At 43.2% G+C, this 23467-nt stretch overlaps 2 protein-coding genes across 4 annotated transcripts in view; one reads left to right on the plus strand and one right to left on the minus strand.

The window, feature by feature from the left end:
* Positions 1-9678, plus strand: part of LOC106582956 (small ribosomal subunit protein bS16m) — a 43768-nt gene extending 34090 nt beyond the window's left edge. The window contains exons 2-4 of the mRNA XM_014166598.3: positions 7331-7356; positions 7849-8115; positions 9039-9678. Coding sequence (XP_014022073.2) covers positions 7344-7356; positions 7849-8115; positions 9039-9160 — 402 coding nt within the window. The 5' untranslated portion in view covers positions 7331-7343 and the 3' untranslated portion in view covers positions 9161-9678. The remainder of the gene's footprint in view (positions 1-7330; positions 7357-7848; positions 8116-9038) is intronic.
* LOC106582955 (voltage-gated potassium channel subunit beta-2) overlaps positions 1-23467 on the minus strand; it is a 190470-nt gene that overhangs the window by 74894 nt on the left and 92109 nt on the right. The window lies entirely within an intron of this gene.

The following is a 23467-nucleotide window of genomic DNA, read 5'->3' on the forward strand; positions in this document are numbered from 1 at the left end:
AAAAGGCACCTGAAGGACTCTAAGACCATGACAAACAAGATTCTCTGGTCTGATGAAACCAAGATTGTCTTTAGCCTGAATGCCAAGCATCTCGTCCGGAGGAAACCTGGCACCATCCCTATGGTGAAGCATGGTGGTGCCAGTGTCATGCTGTGGGGATGTTTTTCAGCGGCAAGGACTGGGAGACTAGTCAGGATCAAGGGAAAGATAAATGGAACAAAGGACAGAGATCCTTGATGAAAATCTGCTCCAGAGCGCTCAGGACCTCAGACTGGGGCACAAGTTCACCTTTCAACAGGACAAAGACCCTAAGCACACAGTGAAGACAACGCAGGAGTGGCTTCGGGACAAGTTTCTGAATTGAGTGGCCCAGCCAGGGCCCGGACTTGAACCCGATCAAATATCTCTGGAGATACCTGAAAATAGCTATGCAGTGACGCTCCCCATCTAACCTGAGAGAGCTTGAGAGCATCTGCAGAGAAGAATGGGAGAAACTCCCCAAATACAGGTGTGCCAAGCTTATAGCGTCATACCCAAGAAGACTCAAGGCTGTAATCACAGCCAAAGGTGCTTAAACAAGGTACTGAGTGAAGGGTCTGAAAACTTATGGAAATGTAATATTTTTTTATTTTTTTTTGTTTTTTTCAAAACAATTTAAAAACCTGTTTTTGCTTTGTCATTATGGGGTATTATGTGTAGATTGATGAGGAAAAATACTCTTTAATTCATTTTAGAATAAGGCTGTAATGTAACAAAATGTGGAAAAAGTCAATGGGTCTGAATACTTTCCATATGCACTGTACATATCAAGATATTATTTTTGACGATATATCGCTATTTTATTTTTGACAACAGCTGTACCTGCACCAAAACTCCAGTTATTTTTCCTTCACATCTAGTTCTCCATTTCTTTTTAAATAGTGAGTCAATTTGTTTAAAAGCACTTTTATTTTCATGACTGATCAAAACACTTTTCTCATGGGTCTCTCTTGTCCCTCTGCAGCAGACATTTGGTGAACAATATGTTTGGAACATTGAATCGCAATAAAATTGCAGTATCAAATTGCAATAAATATAGAATCGTGAGAATTACAATGCATATCGTATCGGCACCGAAGTTTCGTGACAATATCGTATGAGGTCCCTGGCAATTGCAAGCCTTATTAATATGTAGCTTACATTGTACAAGGACATCTAGTGAAACTTGGGGTGAACTGGGAATCTTAGAGGCTGGGAGAGCAGAGTGGAGCTACTTCCCCCTGTCACTCCAGTGTACCCATACTAATGTAATGTCCCTGCAGCAAACACACACATCCTCCTCTTCCACCCACTTCATAAGAGAACACAGACGACAATAGCGTGACCATCCCTGAAAATATATACAGTACTCGAACAGAGATGTTAACACACACACGCACACACACAATTGGAACATGTTAAGTGTGTGTTTAGTACCATACAAAGTGTTAGAGGAAAGAGTGATAGGAGTATTGCACGCTGACAGTAGGTGAAGTGACAGGGCTCTCTGCCTACGCTCCACTCCTGACTGGCATGGGCTCTGACACGATGTCTGCCTGTGCCAACCTGAGATGGTGTAGCAAAGTAATAGGAGGTCACAGCAGAGACAACTTCCCATCAGATACCCATTATGTTCAGCTCCAGTGAAGAAAACATAGTGGAACAGAGCTACAGCACCAAATCATCTGTGCAGCACTACTGCTGCCAGCTAACTGAAACATCTGTGCAGCACTACTGCTACCAGCTAACTGAAACATCTGTGCAGCACTACTGCTGCCAGCTAACTGAAACATCTGTGCAGCACTACTGCTACCAGCTAACTGAAACATCTGTGCAGCACTACTGCTGCCAGCTAACTGAAACATCTGTGCAGCACTACTGCTACCAGCTAACTGAAACATCTGTGCAGCACTACTGCTGCCAGCTAACTGAAACATCTGTGCAGCACTACTGCTACCAGCTAACTGAAACATCTGTGCAGCACTACTGCTACCAGCTAACTGAAACATCTGTGCAGCACTACTGCTACCAGCTAACTGAAACATCTGTGCAGCACTACTGCTGCCAGCTAACTGAAACATCTGTGCAGCACTATTGCTGCCAGCTAACTGAAACATCTGTGCAGCACTACTGCTGCCAGCTAACTGAAACATATGTGCAGCACTACTGCCAGCTAACTGAAACATCTGTGCAGCACTACTGCTGCCAGCTAACTGAAACATCTGTGCAGCACTACTGCCAGCTAGAGGAACATACTGACACTAAGGACAATCTGGACATGCAGTAAAGCGATTTAAATGGTTTTCTAATATAAAAGTAAAAAATGTGTCTTCTAACCCCTGTAAACAGTCAGTAAACCATCCTCAAAGATGGCTACTTAAGAACCATTAGCGCTGAAATGAGATGACCACCCTGGGAACTGTAGAGCAGGGATCGGCAACAGGCGAACTATCGATAACATTTAAACAAACTATCTACTAACCCTAGCCCTAACCTAAAGCCTTATCCTAACCCTAACCTTTATTCTAAACCTAACCCGAACTGTAACCTTAGCAAACAGTTGTTTATCTACAGATAGTTTGTTGATAATATGACCATCTGTAGAGTATCTACAGATGGAAAATCCGGACAATCCAAATAAAGTATGACCTATTTTAGTTTTTGGGGGAAAAATGCTAAAATCACCAGGCATTCATCTAAAAATGAGTTTAATTTAGGAAAACTGTTCCCAAGTATTCCCACGAATTGGGTCTCAATGTAATCAAGGTATGAAATTGTTCTTATTTTCAAATACAATCTCTTTTTGTGCTTAGTTGTGGTCCGAATCGGGTCTCAATGTAATCAAGGTATGAAATTGTTCTTATTTTCAAATACAATCTCTTTTTGTGCTTAGTTGTGGTCAATTTGCAGTGTAAAAATGATTATAATTAAGTTCCGGGCCCCCAACCATCCGCTCTGAGGAAAATCAGTAGTAGACCCAATCTGAGGTGGAACATCTGCGCCACCTAGTGGCTAACAACAGCCATTACATAAAATACAAAAAGTATTAATCAACATGTTAGGCCTATATACTACAGTATCTATAAATGCATCTGCATTTTGTCCCCCCAAGAAAGAGAATCATTAAGAGATCAATACCATGCTCAGCCTGATCTCCTACTCCAACATGTCTATAGCAACTACGTTCATTAGGTGGCGACAGACTTTAATTTGAGAATTCACCTTTTACAAATACTTAAAAAGGTCCAATGCATACATAACAAATCATTTCTGGATAACGATTAAGTACCTTACTCTAATAGCTTTCCATTAAGATGGTCAAAAAATTAATAAAAATGGCTTTTTAACAAAAAAACTATTTCTAAAGCAAGAATTGTTGGGACTGTCTGGGATTGGGGGCCTAATGGGAGGGACATGTAACCCAAAAACTAGCTGTTATTGGCAGAGCGGTTTAGGTATTTTTTTATTGGTTGATTCACTTATACAACCTGATGATGTTAACAACCTAGCCAAAACTCCACCAATGCTAAACCTGTTGATTACAAGGTGCTGGAAAATTTTTATTTTCAACCAGCAACTAACAATCAGAAAATAACACTGATCTAATTGTTTCACTCTTTTACAGTGATAGTTTCATCAGCTGTATCAGCACTCTAGATCACCTTAACTCCACACAAAGATATGCATAGAAAGCTCTCCCTCCCCCCCCAAAAATAAATAAACTCCATTTAGCAAATGCGACCATAACTCTATGCTCCTGATACCTGCTTACAAGCCAAAACTCAAACAGGAAGTAGCAGTGACATGCTCAATATAAAAGTGGATACTAAGCTACAGGACTGCTTTGCTAGCACAGACTGGAATATATTCCAGGATTCATCTAATGGCATTGAGGAGTTTACATCATCAGTGACCGGCTTCATTAATAAGTGTATTAATGACGTCGTCTCCACAGTGACCGTACGTGCAGTTGAAGTTGGAAGTTTACATACACCTTAGACAAATATATTAAAACTCAGTTTTTAACAATTCATGACATTTAATCAGTAAAAATTCCCTGCTTTCGCTCAGTTAGGATCACCACTTCATTTTAACAATGTGAAATGTCAGAAGCATTTGGTAGCATTGTCTTTAAATTGTTTAACTTGGGTCAAATGTTTTGGGTAGCCTTCCACAAGCTTCCCACAATAAATTGGGTGATTTTTGGTCCATTCCTCCTCACAGAGCTGGTGTAACGGAGTCAGGTTTGTAGGCCTCCTTGCTCGCACACGCTTTTTCAGTCCTGCCCACAAATTTTTCATAGGATTGAGGTCAGGGCTTTGTGATGGCCACTCCAATACCTTGACTTTGTTGTCCTTAAGCAATTTTGCCACAACTTTGGAAGTATGCTTGGGGTCATTGTCCATTTGGAAGACCCATTTGCAACCAAGCTTAAACTTCCTGACTGATGACTTAAGATGTTGCTTCAATATATCCACATAATTTTCCTACCTTGTGATGCCATCTATTTTGTGAAGTGCACCAGTCCCTCCTGCAGCAAAGCACCCCGACAACATGATGCTGCCACCTCCGTGCTTCACGGTTGGGATGGTGTTCTTTGGCTTGCAAGCCTCCCCCTTTTTCATCCAAACATAACAATGGTCATTATGGCCAAACAGTTCTATTTTTGTTTCATCAGACCAAAGGACATTTCTCCAAAAAGTACGATCTTTGTCCCCATGTGCAGTTGCAAACCGTAGTCTGGCTTTTTTATGGCGGTTTTGGAGCAGTGGCTTCTTCCTTGCTGAGCGGCCTTTCAGGTTATGTCGATATAGGACTCGTTTTTCTGTGGATATAGATACTTTTGTGCCTGTTTCCTCCAGCATGTTCACAAGGTCCTTTGCTGTTGTTCTGGGATTGATTTGCACTTTTCGCACCAAAGTACGTTCATCTCTAGGAGACAGAAAGCGTCTCCTTCCTGAGCGGTATGACGGCTGCGTGGTCGCATGGTGTTTATACTTGCGTACTATTGTTTGTACAGATGAACGTGGTACCTTCAGGCATTTGGAAATTGCTCCCAAGGATGAACCAGACTTCCAGAGGTCTACAATTTTCTTTCTGAGGTCTTGCCTGATTTCTTTTGATTTTCCCATGATGTCAAGCAAAGAGGCACTGAGTTTGAAGGTAGGCCTTGAACAACATCAACAAGTACACCTCCAATTCACTCAAATTATGTCAATTAGCCTATCAGAAGCTTCTAAAGCCATGACATCGTTTTCTGGAATTTTCCAAGCTGTTTAAAGGCATAGTCAACTTAGTGTATGTAAACTTCTGACCCGCTGGAATTGTGATACAGTGAATTATAAGTGAAATAATCTGTTTGTAAACAATTGTTGGAAAAATAACTTGTGTCATGCACAAAGTAGATGTCCTAACCGACTTGCCAAAACTATAGTTTGTGAACAAGACATTTGTGGAGTGGTTGAAAAACGAGTTCTAATGATTCCAACGTAAGTGTATGTAAACTTCCGACTTCCACATCAATAAGGACCTATCATGGTCCAAACACACCAACACAGTCGTGAAGAGGGTACGACAACGCCTCTTCCCCCTCAGGAGGCTGAAAATATTTAACGTTTTACAGTTGAACCATTGACAGCATCTTGACAAGCTGCATCACCGCTTGGTATGGCAACTGCTTGGCATCCGACCACAAGGCGCTACAGAGGATAGTGAGTCCTGCCATCCAGGACCTCTATACCAGGCGGTGTCATAGGAAGGCCCTAAAAATTGTCAAAGACTCAAGCCATCCAAGTCATAGACTGTTCTCTCTGATACTGGATGGCAAGCAGTACCGGAGCGCCAAGCCTGGAACCAAAAGGCTCCTGAACAGGTTCTACCCCTAAGCCATACGACTGCTGTACAGTTAATCAAGTGGCTACCTGGACTATTTCCATGAATACCCTTTTTTTGCCTTGAATCTCTTGCACTGGCACTAAGCACACTCACTGGACTCTACCCACACACTCACACATACTACACTGACACTCCAACACACACACACACACACACACACACACACACACACACACACAACTTTCACACTCTTCACATACGCTGCTGGCCGACTCACTTTTACCCCTACCTACATGTACATGTTCAACCAGGTCACCAGTGATACAAGTCAGTATTCAACTTCCATCCACGTCTGAGGATGTCGGGAGATGACGTATAAACTGGCCATTAGGGGCAACAGTGAGTGGTTTTTCTAGGGCGTTGTGGATGAGGATGGCAGATGGGAGTAGGCATCTGATTCCAAAGGTTGTAAGTTTGAATCCAGCAATAGAAAGTTGTTTTTTAGATTTGTGTTTATCCCAAACAAATTTGACATTTGCAACAACTTTGAAATTTGACGTTTGGGAAACATGGATGAATGTCTAATTCAGACGTGAGATTGTGAGAGCTAGATGACATGTTACCTCAATAACCTCAACTACCTTGACTCAGTACTGGTACTCCTTGTATATAGCCTCGTTATTGTGACTATTTCCTTTTTTATTTTGTAAATGTTTTTTTACTTTTTAACTTTGTATTGTTGGGAAAGGGTTCATAAGTAAGCATTTCACGGTAAAGTCGACACCTATTGAATTAAGCACATGTGACCAACAACATTTTATTTAATTTGAAAACACAGGCAAAACAGAATTTTGGCTGCACTGGGCCTTTAACAATCAATGTCATCATATCAACCAAGCAAACCTGAAATGGATGAAAGATACAGTTGAAAAAGAGGCCAATTTAGTAGCCTTAATTCCCACAAATTCCCACCACCCTTAAGAAATTCAGACAACCTGTGAGAAGTAACATCTCAGGATGATATTATATCCTTAGTGTGAGACTGGGGGAAATGCATATTTTGAGGCAATCTAGAACTTTTTAAATGAAACACTTGAGACCTGTGACACCCACACTGAACATACTTTGTTTCTTTTTACAGACTGCTTTGTGTTGTTCTGGCATCCAGTATGTACTTTCCAACACAATGCATATGTAAATTAAGAGTCAGCACTGAGGGATACCATGCTATTCTAGCTATTCTAGGACATGTAAGCCAATAGCCACTAATTCCTTTGAGTGCTATACACAACTGACCACACCTGTGTGTGTGTGTGTGTGTGTGTGTGTGTGTGTGTGTGTGTGTGTGTGTGTGTGTGTGTGTGTGTGTGTGTGTGTGTGTGTGTGTGTGTGTGTGTGTGTAGACAATAGAAGTGCTCTGTTCTGTAATGTTGAAAACGTTTTCATCTTTTACGTATTCCTTTGACCTCTTTTGCAGGGTATACCTAAACATGGTCCATCTATGTAAGTATGATCAGGTTGCTATTTAACTAACGCTGTCAACATGGGCTAACTAGCAAGTTGGGGCACGCTTATTAGCTAGCCGGAAATGTCTGTAACGTTACCGTTGACGAGCCTAGCCATGATTATGGTGTCTAGCTAGCTAGTAGTTATACCAATGATGTTTCTGATAAGTAATGTTTATTTCATGGAATACACAACAGATACAGCTACACAATAGCTAGACATTGAGTGTTATTTGTATTATGGGATGGCTACTTGCTAATGAGTTATTGTCCAGACATGAAATACTGGCTAAACACCTGATAACCTTTGACCTAGCTATGTACCTGACAAAACACACCACCTGAATTGTGGTCACAACTAATTGCTTACTCTTTGACCGAAAACATCCTACTTCAAATGCTGTTCTATTTTTCAGCCAATTTAATTGCATATGAATTTCACCATTTAACGAAACAATACAATGCTGATTTTGTTGTATTGTCCTTACAGCATCCTTCCTACTAAAGACGTACCATGGAGGACACATTGTCATCAGATTGGCAATGGCTGGCCACAAACAGTCTAACAGACCTTTCTACCGCATTGTGGCAGCTTACAACAAGCGAGCACGAGACAGTAAATACATAGAACAGCTAGGCTCTTATGACCCCCTGCCAAACATCTACAATGAGAAACTGGTCAGCATCAACTCTGACAGGATCAAGTACTGGATGGGCTGTGGTGCACATCCAACGAAGCCTGTGGCCAAACTTCTAGGTGTGTTCCCTCTACCCTCACCATGACAACACACACACTATAGGTTTATTGAAATGGCCAGTGTAAGGCCTACATCATGGAAAAGACACTAAATCACAGGTTCCTAAACTAACTATACTGAACAAAAATATAAACACAACAATTTTTACAATTTTACTGAGTTACAGTTTATGTAAGGAAATCAATCAATTTAAATAAATTTGTTAGGCCCAAATCTATGGATTTCACATGACTGGGAAACATGAGGTAATGGCGCCGGATGAATGGCACGATAATTGGCCTCAGGATCTCGTCACGTTATCTCTGTCCATTCAAATTGCCATTGATAAAATGCAATTTTGTTTGTTGTCCGTAGCTTATGCCTGCCCATACCATAACCCCACCGCCACCATGGGGCAATCTGTTCACAACTTTGACATCAACAAACCACTCACCCACATGACGCCATACACATGCTCTGGGGTTGTGAGGCCGGTTAGATGTACTGCCAAATTCTCTAAAACGACGTTGGAGGCGGCTTATGGTAGAGAAATTAACATTAAATTCTCTAGCAACAGCTCTGGTGGACATTCCTGCAGTCAGCATGCCAATTGCACGCTCCCTCAACTTGAGACATCTGTGGCATTGTGTTGTGTGACAAAGCTGCACATTTTAGAGTGACCTTTTATTGTCCCCGGCACAAGGGGCACCTGTGTAATGATGATGATACTGTTAAGCTAAATTTAAGAGAAAGAAGCTTTTTATGCATATGCAACATTTCTGGGAACTTTGATTTTAGCTCATCATACATGGGACCAACACCAACACTTTGTTCAGTGTAGTATACTTCAGAATGTAATCAATACTTCCAATTAAGTCTCAATGCTACCTGGGAATCTATGTGGTCTAAGATACTGTCAATCCTCCCATGTCTGTTCCTATAGGACTGGCTGGGTTCTTCCCCCTGCATCCCATGACGGTGACAGAAACAGAGCGTCACAGGGCCCTGGCAGAACTAGCAGAGGAAGCAGCTCCGGAGGATGGAGTTAAGCAGCAGGAACTATGATAGCTGGAGCGTGGGGAACTGTCAAGCATAGCAGGATGTGGTTACTGTACACGAAGGACAGCTATAAATGCCATTCTCCTGCCAAAAGGTTAACTGTTTCCAGTGAAAGCCTTTGTGAACTAGGAATATTCATAAGCAGTGCTTAACAGAACAACTTATAAAGGCTTCATATAGCATACATAAAGTCTTCATAAGCACTACATAAAGTCTTCACATATAATCTAAGCATATATCATACTCTATAAATGATGTATAAAGGATGTCATAACCAGGGTGAATTGCCAAATGTCACATACCTCATTGTGTATCTTTATGCACCATTTATAAAGCATGACATATGCATATAGAGGATTTGTGAAGCATTTATGTTGTGCATATGAAACATTTATGTATGCTATATAAGTTGTACTTTATTTAAAGTGTGACCCTGTTGGATGGTAGACGCAATATTTAAGTCCGCCAAACAGGAGAGTAATGACATACAGTGCCTTAAAGTATTCATACCCCTTGACTTATTCAACATTTTGTGTTAGTCTGAATAAAAATTGGATCAAATAGAAGTTTTCCTCACCTATCTACACACAATACCCCATAATGACAAAGTGGAAACATGTTTTTAGATTATTTATTTTACAAATTACACTGAACAAAAATATAAATGCAACATGCAACTATTTAAAATATTGTGTGTGTGTGTGTGTGTGTGTGTGTGTGGTGTGTGTGTGTGTGTGTGTGTGTGTGTGTGTGTGTGTGTGTGTGTGTGTGTGTGTGTGTGTGTGTGTGTGTGTGTGAGAGAGAGTGTGTGTCATGTCATCATCACCTAGCCATCACCAGAGAAGGAAACATGCTGATTATGGACACAGGTAACTGCAAAAATAATAGAAACACTTGAGTAAATGAGGGGTTTACGAAGTGTATTGAAAGCAGAGGCTTCCACACAGGTGTGGTTCCTCAGTTAATTAAGCAATTACCATTAAGCAATTAACATCCCATCATGCTTAGGGTCATGTATAACAATTCTGGGCAGAACAGCTCAATAGTATTGTTACTTTGCCTCTGACCACAGACCTGAAATAATGATGAGTGAAGTTGGAAGCTCCATGTAAATGCTGACCCAATTGCAGCCCTAATTACAGAATTGTACACTGATAAGGATACAAGAGCTAGCTGGGTTACCCTTAAACAGATCAGGTATTGTTTCTGTGAGAAACAAACACCGGTAGATACATACTGTACCGTAAACCAGACTAAGCCTTTTATTGTTTATGCACACTGACTAGAACGAATCAAACGTATTATGGACGACTAGAGAAAAATGACAATAGACTGCAGAGGATAAAAGGATGAAGTCACCACTCAGAGGGACTCTGTTGGCTGTTTGAATATGGTAAAAGCACCATAGAGCTCCTTGTAACCTAACCTGACTCCCTCTTACCTGCCCCATCACAATGCTGTATATCAGTTAGCCTGCCATGGAACAGTGAGTGAGCTTTACAGCACAGGCAACAATGGGCCCAGCAGTCTGCCAATGTCAATGACACACAACACTGCCTGGAGACAACAGTAGCCACCCTGTCTGTTATTAACTGCACCCACCTGCCTCTGAACCCTGACAACAGACAGAAACCATCCCTTACCTTAGTCAAAACAACAGCAGTATTCCTGGATTTCAGACAAGCCATATATAGGTTACGGCCAAAATAATGGAAACACTTGAGTATATAAGGGATACAAAGTATATTGAATGCAGGTCAATTCCACTCAGGTGTGGTTCCTGAGTTATTTAAGCAAGTAACATCCCATCATGCTTAGGGTCATGTATAAAATTGCTGGGCAGGCTTTTATTTTGGCTACCATGGCTATGCCCCTATAGGATGACAATGTCCCCATCCACAGGGCACGAGTGGTCACTGAATGATTTGATGAGCATGAAAACGATGTAAGCCATATGCCATCTCAGTCACCAGATCTCAACAGAATGGCTCCGGAGGGGATGGCTGACGTTTTTACATGCTCCTAACCAACTGTGCTTTTTTGTTCACTTTTTCGCATTGTTTGGAACTCATTTGTTTAACTTATTTTGTACATAATGTTGCTGCTACCGTCTCCTATGGCCGAAAGTAACTTCTGGACAGCTATTACTCACCTCGAACTGGAAGAAGATTTTTTCTTTAACCTGTTGGGGGTAGGGGGCAGTATTTACACGGCCGGATAAAAACGTACCCAATTTAATCTGGTTATTACTACTGCCCAGAAACTAGAATATGCATATAAAGTTTCTAAAACTGTTTGAATGGTGTCTGTGAGTATAACAGAACTCATATGGCAGGCAAAAACCTGAGAAGATTCTGTACAGGAAGTGCCCTCTCTGACCATTCCTTGAGCTTCTTGACTCTGTTTATTGAAGACTGAGGATCTTTGCTGTAACGTGACACTTCCTACGGCTCCCATAGGCTCTCAGAAGGCGGGAAAAAGCTGAATGATGTAATTCCAGCCCCAGGCTGAAAAATATTAGCGCTTTTGGTAAGTGCTCTATCAGAGGACAATGGGCTGAGGCGCGTGCACGAGTCGACCCCATGTTTTATTTTCTTTCGTCTTTGAACCTAAACACGCTTTCCCGGTCGGAATATTATCGCTTTTTTTACGAGAAAAATGGCATAAAAATTGATTTTAAACAGCGGTTGACATGCTTCGAAGTACGGTAATGGAATATTTAGATTTTTTTTGTCACGAAATGCGTCGTGCGCGTCACCCTTCTTTACCATTCGGATAGTGTCTTGAACGCACGAACAAAACAGAGGATATTTGGATATAACTATGGATTATTTTGAACCAAACCAACATTTGTTATTGAAGTAGAAGTCCTGGGAGTGCATTCTGACGAAGACAGCAAAGGTAATAACATTTTTCTTATAGTAAATCTGATTTTGGTGAGTGCTAAACTTGGTGGGTGTCTAAATAGCTAGCCCTGTGATGCCGGGCTATCTACTGAGAATATTGCAAAATGTGCTTTCACCGAAAAGCTATTTTAAAATCGGACATAGCGAGTGCATAGAGGAGTTCTGTATCTATAATTCTTAAAATAATTGTTATGTTTTTTGTGAACGTTTATCGTGAGTAATTTAGTAAATTCACCGGAAGTTTGCGGGGGGTATGCTAGTTCTGAACGTCACATGCTAATGTAAAAAGCTGGTTTTTGATATAAATATGAACTTGATTGAACAAAACATGCATGTATTGTATAACATAATGTCCTAGGGTTGTCATCTGATGAAGATCATCAAAGGTTAGTGCTGCATTTAGCTGTGGTTTGGGTTTATGTGACATTATATGCTAGCTTGAAAAATGGGTGTCTGATTATTTCTGGCTGGGTACTCTGCTGACATAATCTAATGTTTTGCTTTCGTTGTAAAGCCTTTTTGAAATCGGACAGTGTGGTTAGATTAACGAGAGTCTTGTCTTTAAAATGGTGTAAAATAGTCATATGTTTGAGAAATTGAAGTAATAGCATTTCTAAGGTATTTGAATAACGCGCCACGGGATTCAACTGGCTGTTGAGTAGGTGGGACGATTTCATCCCGCCGACCCTAGAGAGGTTAACGAGTCCGATGCGAAGGATATCCTGCTTTCTCGGAAACGGGCCCATATCTCCGTCATTTGTGTGAAGAAAAGACGGAGAAAAAGGTCGGGCTGCCTTCTGAGAATTCGTAGGCAAGTGTGTAAACCCCCCCTGCCATCTGTTCTACTGGCCAACGTGCAATTATTGGAAAATAAAATGGATGATCTACGATCAAGATATCAACGGGACATTAAAAACTGTAACGTTAATATATTATGTTTCACCGAGTCGTGGCTGAATGACGAAATGGATAATATAGAGCTGGCGGGATTTTCCATGCACCGGCAGGACAGAGAAGCTACGTCTAGTAAGACAAGGGGTGGGGGTGGGTGTCCATTTGAGATCGCTCTGGTGAGCGATGTCAAATATTAAAGAAGTCTCGAGGTATTGCTCGCCTGAGGTAGAGTACCTTATGATGAGCTGTAGACCACACTATCTACCAAGAGAGTTCTCATCTATATTATTCTGTCACGACTTCCGCCGAAGTCGGGCGGCGTTCGACGTTACCGGCTTTCTAGCCACCGCCGATCCACTTTTAATTTTCCATTTGTTCTGTCTTTGTCTTACACACCTGGCTTCACTCAACCAATTACTTTTTTATTATTTAACCCTCTGTTCCCCATGTTGTGTTTGTGAGTGATTGTTTATTGTAAATTCGGTCTGTCTTTGTGGGCTCGTGACGTTACTTTGTATATTTGTCTTTTTGAGTAAAGTACATTGATTACTCATATCTGCTGTCCTGCGCCTGACTCTCTACACCAACTACACACGGGACCCTGACATATTCGTAGCCGTCTATTTACCACCACAAACCGATGCTGGCACTAAGACCGCACTCAACCAGCTGTGTAAGGCCATAAGCAACAAGAAAATGCTCATCCAGAAGCAGCGCTCCTAGTGGCCGGGGACTTTAATGCAGGCAAACCTAATTTCTACCAGCATGTGCAACCATAGGAAAAAAAACTATAGACCACCTTTATTCCACACACAGAAACGCATACAAAGCTCTCCCTCACCCTCATTCTATACTCCTGATTCCTGCTTACAAGCAAAAACTAAAGCAGGAAGTACCAGTGACTTCCGGAAGTGGTAAGATTCAGGACTGATTTGCTAGCACAGACTGAAATATGTTCCGGGATTCTTCCGATGGCATTGAGGAGTATACCACATCAGTCATCGGCTTCATCAATAAGTGCATCGAAGACGTCGTCCTCACAATGACCGTGCGTACATATCCCAACCAGAAGCCATGGATTACAGGTCAACATCCGCATCGAGCTAAAGGCTAGAGCTGGCGCTTTCAAGGAGCGGGACACTAATCCGGACCATTATAAGAAATGTCAAACAAGCAAGGCATCAATACAGGATTAAGATTGAATTCCACTACATCGGCTCTGACTCACTTTGGATGTGGCAGGGCTTGAAAACTATTACAGACTACAAAGGGAAACCCAGACGCGAGTTGCCCAGTGACGCAAGTCTACCAGACGAGCTAAATGCATTTTATGGTCGCTTTGAGGCAAGCAACACTGAAGCATGCATGAGAGCACCAGCTGTTCTGGATGACTGTGTGATAACGCTCTCAGTAGCCAATGTGAGCAAGACCTTTAAATAGGTCAACATTCACAAAGCCGCGGGGTCAGACGGATTACCAGGACGTGTACTCAAAGCATGCGCAGACCAACTGGCAAGTGTCTTCACTGACATTTTCAACCTCTCCCTGATCCAGTCTGTAATACCTACATGTTACAAGCAGACCACCATAGTCCCTGTGCACAAGGAAGTGAAGGTAACCTACCTAAATGCTTACCGCCCCGTAGCACTCACGCCAGTAGCCATGAAGTGCTTTGAAAAGCTGGGCATGGCTCACATCAACAGCATCCTCCCAGATACCCTAGACCCACTCCAATTCGCATACTGCCCCAACAGATGCACAGATGACACAATCTCAATCGCATTCCACACTGCCCTTTCCCACCTGGACAAAAGGAAAACGTATATGAGAATGCTGTTCATTGACTACAGCTCAGCGTTCAACACCATAATGCCCACAAAGCTCAGGACCCTAGGACTAAACACCTTCCTCTGGAACTGGATCCTGGACTTCCTGACAGCCGCCTCCAGGTGGTAAGGGTAGGCAACAACACATCTGCCACACTAATCCTCAACACTGGGGCCCCTCAGTGGTTTGCGCTTAGTCCCCTCCTGTACTTGTTCACCCTTGACTGCATAGCCAAACATGACTCCACCATTATTAAGTTTGCTCACAACACAACAGTGGTAGGCCTTATCACGACAACGATGAGACAGCCTATAGGAGGAGGTCAGAGACCTGGCAATGTGGTGCCAGGACAACAACCTCTGCCTCAATGTGAGCAAGACAAAGGAGCTTATCGTGGACTACAGGAAAAGGAGGACCGAGCACGTCCCCATTCTCATCGACAAGGCTGTAGTGGAGTGGGTCGAAAGTAGAGGTCGAGCGATTAATCGGAATGGCCGATTAATTAGGGCCGATTTCAAGTTTTCATAACAATCGGTAATCGGAATTTTTGGCCACCGATTTGCAGATTTTTAAAAATATTTTGTTTTAATTTTTTTTCTTTATTTAACTAGGCAAGTCAGATTAAGAACACATTCTTATTTACAATGATGGCCTAGAAACGGGGGTTAACTGCCTTGTTCAGGGGGGATTCGTTTTTGCAACCTTCGGTTACCAGTCCAACGCTCTAACCACCTGCCTTACATTGCACTCCACAAGGATTAACAGGCTGACTACCTGTTACGCGAGGGCAGCAAGAAGCAAAGGTAAGTTGCTAGCTAGCATTAGACTTATAAAAAACGATCAATCTTAACATAATCACTAGTTAACTACACATGGTTGATGATATTACTAGTTTATCTAACATGTCCTGCGTTGCATATAATCGATGCGGTGCCTGTTAATTTTCATTGAATCACAGCCTACTTCGACAAACAGGTGTTGATTTAACAAGCGCATTTGCGAAAAAAGTACTGTCGTTGCACCAATGTACCTAACCATAAACATCAATGCCTAACAGGAATATTTAGACTTAGCCACCCGTTAGATAAAATACGGAACGGTTCCGTATGTCACTGAAAGAAAAAAAGGTTTGTTTTCGAGATGATAGTTTCCGGATTCGACCATATTAATGACCTAAGGCTCGTATTTCTGTGTGTTTATTATATTATAATTAAGTCTATGATTTGATAGAGCAGTCTGACTGAGCGGTGGTATGCAGCAGCAGGCTCGTAAGCATTCATTCAAACAGCCCTTCGCTGTGCTTCAAGCATTGCGCTGTTTATGACTTCAACCTGGGTGGGTATAATTTGTGGAACGTTCCAACAGGAATCTATTCCAAAACAACGCATACAAAGTTGTATAGCGGCAGAATAAGATACGTTTTTCACTCATCACGTTTATTCCAAAAAATGTCTGTCCTCGCATGTCTGTTTGCCTATGGACAAACATTAAGAATAAGCTACGTGGTGAGTTGATGCCTATTCGGCAGCTAGTTAGCTAGGTTTGTATGCGTTGCTACTTTGTATGCGTTGTTGGTTGGCAACCTTTTACTTTACGTTTTTTGGAACAGATTCCTGTTGGAACGTTCCACAAATTATACCCACCCCTTCAAGCCTATCAACTCCCAAGATTAGGCTGGTGTAACCGATGTGAAATGGCTAGCTAGTTAGCCGGGTGCACGCTAATAGCGTTTCAAACGTCACTCGCTCTGAGACTTGGAGTAGTTGTTTCCCTTCCTCTGCATGGGTAACGCTGCTTCGAGGGTGGCTGTTGTCGATGTGTTCCTGGTTTGAGCCCAGGTAGGAGCGAGGAGAGGGACGGAAGCTATACTGTTACACTGGCAATGCTAAAGTGCTTATAAGAACATCCAATAGTCAAAGGTATATGAAATACAAATCATACAGAGAGAAATAGTCCTATAATTCCTATAATAACTACAACCTAAAACTTCTTACCTGGGAATATTGAAGACTCATGTTAAAAGGAACCACTAGCTTTCATATGTTCTCATGTTCTGAGCAAGGCACTTAAACATTAGCTTTCTTACATGGCACATATTGCACTTTTACTTTCTTCTCCAACACTTTGTTTTGCATTATTTAAACCAAATTGAACATGTTTCATTATTTATTTGAGGCTAAATTGATTTTATTGATGTATTATATTAAGTTAAAATAAGTGTTCATTCAGTATTGTTGTAATTGTCATTATAAAAAATAATAATAAAAAAAATTCGGCTGATTAATCGGCATCGGCCTTTTCGGTCCCCCAATAATCGGTATCGGCGGTTAAAAAAGCATAATCGGTCGACTTCTAGTCGAAAGTTTCAAGTTCCTTGGTGTCAACATCAGCAACAAAATGTCATGGTCCAAACACACCAAGACATTCGTGAAGAGGGCCCGACAAACACCTTTTCCCCCTCAGGAGACTGAAAAGATTTGGCATGGGTCCGCAGATCCTCAAAAAGTTCTACGGCTGCACCATCGAGAGCATCCTGACAGGTTGCATCACCGCCTGGTCTACAGAAGGTAGTGTGTACGGCCCAGTACATCACTGCGGCCAAGCTTCCTGCCATCCAGGACCTATATAATAGGCAGTGTCAGAGGAAAGCCCCAAAAATTGTCAAAGACACCAGTCACAGACTTTTCTCTGCTACAGCACGGCAAGCGGTACCGAAGCGCCAAGTCTAGGACCAAAATGCTCCTTAACAGCTTCTACCCCCAAGCCATAAGACTGCTGAACAATTAATCAAATGGCCACCGGACAATTTACATAAACCCCCCCCCCCCCCCCCCCCAGTGTTTTGTACACTGCTGCTACACTGTTTATTATCTATGCACAGTCACTTCACCCCTACCTACATGTACAAATTACCTCGACTAACCTGTACCCCCGCACATTGACTCCGTTCCGGTACCCCCTGTATATAGCCTCGTTATTGTTATTTTATTGCATGTGACTAATAATGTTTGATTTGATTTGAACCCAATTGAACACTTACGGGAGATTCTGGAGCAGCGCCTGAAACAGCGTTTTCCACCACCATCAACAAAACACCAAATATGGAAGAATGGTGTCGCATCCCTCCAATAGAGTTCCATACACTTACAAAATCCATGCCAAGGTGCAGAGAAACCGTTCTGGCTCCTGGTGGCCCAATTCCCTATTAAGACACTTTGTGTTGGTGTTTCTTTTATTTTGGCAGTTCCTTGTGTAATAATATATATGCCATTTAGTAGATGCTTTCATCCAAAGCGACTTACATTTTTATGTGTGGGTGGCCCTGGGAATAGAACCCACAATCCTGGCGTTGCAAGTGCCATGCTCTACCAACTGAATCATACAGGATCCCTGCCCATCGTCAAAACAACAGCTGCTAGACCTGTCTTCAGACAAAACAACCATCCATGCACTGGGTCAAAACAACAGCAGGTAAGCTACCCCTGCTCTGCAGACCTTGTCTTCTCATTAGTGACAATGTAGTGATGAAGAGGCCTCCTCTCCTCATTGTTTGAGGATGTTGACCACACTGCTGTCAGATGGCTTCGTCCTGCACACATTATTATACCTGACAGTGTTAAGACTCAAGATGCAATGCATTCAATATTCATCATCCAGGCATCTCAGGACCATATCGCCTACTCTTGTGACGGTCAAGGTTAGTGTTAGGGTTAGAGTAACGTAGCAAGCGGTAAAGAAACGCCTGAAACTAGATCCCCTACATACTGGTCTTGACGAGAAGGAAAACAACTGTCGGGGGAGGTTATCTTCTGCACTGTTCAATCAATCCAGTAAATGAGGAGGAGTTCATATGGAGTGTCGTCCAAAAGGAGAAGTCACGTCACGCGCTCATTCCATTTCCTCTGAAAACCGGAACATCCGGTTGGTGGGGACTCCGCAGAGTCTAGGATTAGGGAAAGTGTGACTGAGTAAGACACGTATGTATGGTTGTAGGTTATCACATGGTAAATTTATCTTCTCAGAACAGTGTAATGTGACTACCATTTGTCTAACAAAGAGAGTGGTGAAGAGGAGTGAGAGAGAGGGAGGATCTCAGCAGAGGGAGATTTAACGGGCCAGGTAAATCCTTATGGAACAACAGTATGTCTTTCCCATCTTGTTGGGCAAACATGCTAGCGACCTAGATTATTAAAATAAAACGAGAGCCAGTACCATGGAGTAAGAGCATTCTGTCCAGAGGACAGTCTAACACTGCACTGAGGACGGTAGCAAACAGCAACACATCACTAATGCAACATTAGTTAACCTATACTTAAATGATAATGCCCGAGAAGGCGGTGTTTGGAGGATATATTGGCACGGGTGTTGTTAGGCCCGAGACACCGGCTTCGAGGGCATTATCACTTTTATACAACGGGTTACCAAAATAATGATTGACATATTTTCTTTAAAAATGCTATTTTGATGAATTTATTCATACTATCTTTCCACAAGATATAGTCCTGACACAAATCTAGGGTTGCTACCCAAGCCAACTGGTCGTTCGTTCGTTCGTCGTTCGGTTCGGTTGCCAGAAACGTGACCCAGTCGTCTGTTTCTAAATGTTCTATTGTCATTCTGGCTGGCAACGTTCTTATCTCTTGCTTGCTAGCTTGCCAACTACGGCTAACTTACAGTCACGTCAAAAAGTGCAGCCAGAATAACAGCAAAGTAGCTGCATTTGCATTTGTTTAAGCTGTTTTCTAGTGACATTTATTTGGATACATCCATAACAACGAGCTAATGAGGCACGACTTCGCCTGGCTTAGAATATGTGCTCTCTCGTCAGGTCACTGTTGTTCAGAGGAGCTAGCCAATGACACATCTAACACAATCACTTCAAACTGAAGCTGGGAAGACTGCAAACTAGCTGCACTTCATTTCGTTTCACCTTTTTTCAATTGACATTTCTTTGTATATATCCATACAAATTATGCCAGCTGATTCATGACTTCGACTGGCTGAGAAACGCTGCCTGCCTTTTTCAGTGAACAGCTATAACGTAAGCAGTACCTTAGCACACTGAGACAAGGTAGGCTACACAATTCCATTCTGCCTCAGCCTCAGGTGTTCCACTGAACCTTTCTCACACCCCATGCCTGTCCCCATCTCTGTTCATACACCCTGCTGCGTGCTAATACACCCTGCTACCTGTTCAGCCCAAAACCAGTCTGAACTGCCCAATCTCAGCCACTATTTAGGTCTCAGCTACCCAGCCCCAACCAGTCTGAGTCTCTCCAGGTGTGCCCTGGTCCTTACCTGTACTTCATGCCAGTCTGGTGGGACACACACTCCTCCAGGACCAGGCCGTTCATCTTAAGGAAGTCCTCCATATTCTTGACCTGAGCAGCATGTCTCTGCTCCCTGAGGCGCCTCAGCTCCCCTGGGTCGGTGGGTCGAGGTAGGTTCAGGCCCTGGTCCGAGTGGTAGTGGCTGATGCCGCTCCGCATGCTCTCGCTGTACGACATGGACAGCATCTTGCCACTGCCGCCGCTGCTGCTCTTCCGTATCCCACTGCCCTGCCCGCCCGGTTTGGGGATCTGTAGGTTTTCGGAATGAGTGTACATGGATTGACGCCTCACTGCCGCCCCGGGGGGCTGACCTCCTGATATCCCTCCCGCAAACATCCCCCCTACTCCTGCTGTCGCCGCAGCAACCCACCGCTCAGTGAAAAAGAAAAGTGGGGCCGGGACGGAGCTAGGAGCCACCAGGACACGGCCACCTCCTTAAATGGCACCTGACTTCTCCCATAAGAAAGAGCTCTCCTGCTCTGCTCGGGGCAGCAGTACCACACAGCCATGCATGGTGTAATCAGAGGCACGGCACCGCCCCCATGACAGGCACACAATGGCAGGGTAAAACTGATCGGGTGCATTCAGGTGACCACCTTGTGGTTAACTAAGGAGCAGGACCAGAGGACACATGCGAGAGGCATATCTGCATAAGAGACAGCAGGACAAGGAGGAGACATTGACATGCACCAGGGGCCAGGGCAGACTTGAATTGATAAGTCAAGCAACATATTTCACATCAATTTAAATAAATGCAGAACAATAAGAAACATTAAACTATTGGTCCATAGTCTACAGTCCATAGTCTACAGCCAACCAAAAAGTGCAAGTAAAGCATCTCAAGTAAAGCGTTTCAAATTACAATTTTAAACTTACATCCTCGCTCTGGTCAAACACTAAACAAGAACCTTTCAAAGTGCAACTGTGTAATATTTCTAATGTCAATCTTGGACAAATTAGCCATTTCAGCCTGGGAGTTCTGTCAACCTGTCATCACTGCCTTTGTAGTGAACTAACACAGTAAGCACTACAGCACCTGAGACACAGGAAATGTTTCCCTGTAGGTCTACAAAGGAAGTCCGAAGGCAAATGGTTTGTGATCCCATAGAAGTCTATTGACTGACACATACAATTTTATTTATTTTTTTCTCCCCAATTTCATGGTAACCAATTCGTAGTTACAGTCTTGTCCCATCGCTACAACTCAAGTATGGACTCGAGAGAGGCAAAGGTCAAGAGCTATGCGTCCTCCTGAACACAACCCAGCAAAACCGCACTGCCCGCTTAACCCAGAAGCACCAATGTGTCGGTGGAAACACTGTACCCCTGGCGACTGTGTCAGCATACACTGCCGGCCACAGGAGTTGCTAGTGCATGATGGGACAAGGACATCCCTGCCCGCCATACCCTCCCCTAACGCGGACGGCGCTGGGCCAATTGTGCGCTGCCCCATGTGTCACCCGGTCGCGGTCGGCTGCGACAGAGCCTGGACTCGAACCAGGATCTCTAGTGGCACAACTCGGGAGGCCCTGATGCAGACACTTGAACAGCACTCTGCTTCTCTCCCAGTCTGCTGAAGGAAAGCTGCTGTATTAACCCTGACACAAAGCACAGCCTCCATCTAATGTCCTGCTCAGCTTTGAAATCTAGCTTCAATTGAGAAAAGCCTAGATTAAATCATCACAAAACCATCTTAAAACCACCCCTAACAGTCGTATAGCCTTCACTGTTTCACAACATCTCTATCACCCCAAAGCAGCCATGTGGTTGATTCTATGATCAGGGATGAATAGTCCTGAAGTCTGTCCATGTTTGCCATCAAGGGCGTAGGTTTCTTCCAGTCCTCCAGCTTTCCCTGTCCTCCCAGTTCAGTGGACTCCACCACCCGTAGAGACCGAGAGGCTCCAGGCCAGGCAGCATGCATCCACTCCAGACTATACAAACACACACTCATCCAGCCACCACCCCTCACACACAGTGTACTCAAACACACGTAAGCAGTGGTCGATGGTCTTTGCTTAAACTCACCCGATTTCTAGGCGGTCGGCTCATGAGGGGTCGTAGGTGCCAGCCTGCTCTTATAAACACACTGCCTGTAGCAATGCAGCAGGTCCACCCAAACTGGGAGTGTCTTACTAGGAAGTGTCTAAACCAATTAGTGGATGAGAAAGTGCCCTCCCACCTCATTCACGCTGCCCTACACCCCCCCCCCCCCCCCCCCCCACTGTTAGATCTCATGGAGGAAATCCATTTTTCATTTAGTGCCCCGGCTTGTTTCTGCTAACCGCAGCAAATAATATCAGGTAGAAGATCAGCCATTATTCGCAGAAGCTTTTGTGCTAAAAGCCTCAGATTGTTGTTCCACGGGAAGGAATACTAAGAGGCAATCAGAACATAATGAGGCCTGAGTGTGTGTACAGTTTACACACACACACAAACACACACACACACACACACACACACACACACACACACACACACACACACACACACACACACACACACACACACACACACACACACACACACACACACACACACACGCACACACAAAAGTACAGTCTACACCATAGGATTCTACTGCCTACATTACTGAAAACCTCAGCTACAGTACATTGGATCTATTCTGGCTCTATTCTTCCGCATCTGTCTCAGAAGGACCTGGTGTATTCAGGTAAAATTACTGTAGCCCTTAAACACACCAGCTGCAGAGGGTCAGCCATGAGGAGAGGTCTGGATGTCTAGCAGTCATCATACCTCTGGTAGACTAGGCTACATGTCAGGCTATAACTGATCTGTAACAGAATACTGTGCCATCTACTGTCTCCAAGCAAGTGTTTGGGCAAACACAGGAAAAAAAGATATTCACAAATGCCCACCCAAAACACCCAGTCAGAAATCTTTTGCAATACATATTGAAAAGATAACACCTGGGCAAGATCAGGATCACTACACAGTACTACACACACATTTGATGTATGAGAGACTAAAACAATGACACTTGAGCAAACCCAGAAGTACGTACTGATGGAGTATCAAACTCAAATACATATTTTTCTGGATCAATACCAGAGTGACAGAGTACATGAGAGGTTTGGGGTCGACGGACAGGACAATCCTAATTCCCCTGGACATAGTAAAAGGGTTACGGAGGTTCAGAGATGGAAATACTAAAAGCCTCTTGCTGTATAAAATTGTAAACATTAAACGGCCATATCTTGTGACCTCTTGACCGCAATACTACCAGACTACATCATCATCACAGACTGAGATATCTAATGCCCAGACATAACGAAGCATGAACTGCAACATAAACACCCAATGCTGTTCTCAAAGTGTTATTGTGCTGAGGTGAT

The sequence above is a fragment of the Salmo salar genome, chromosome 22 (assembly GCF_965601325.2).
Source record: "Salmo salar chromosome 22, fSalSal1, whole genome shotgun sequence".
NCBI classification, from domain to species: Eukaryota; Metazoa; Chordata; class Actinopteri; order Salmoniformes; family Salmonidae; genus Salmo; species Salmo salar.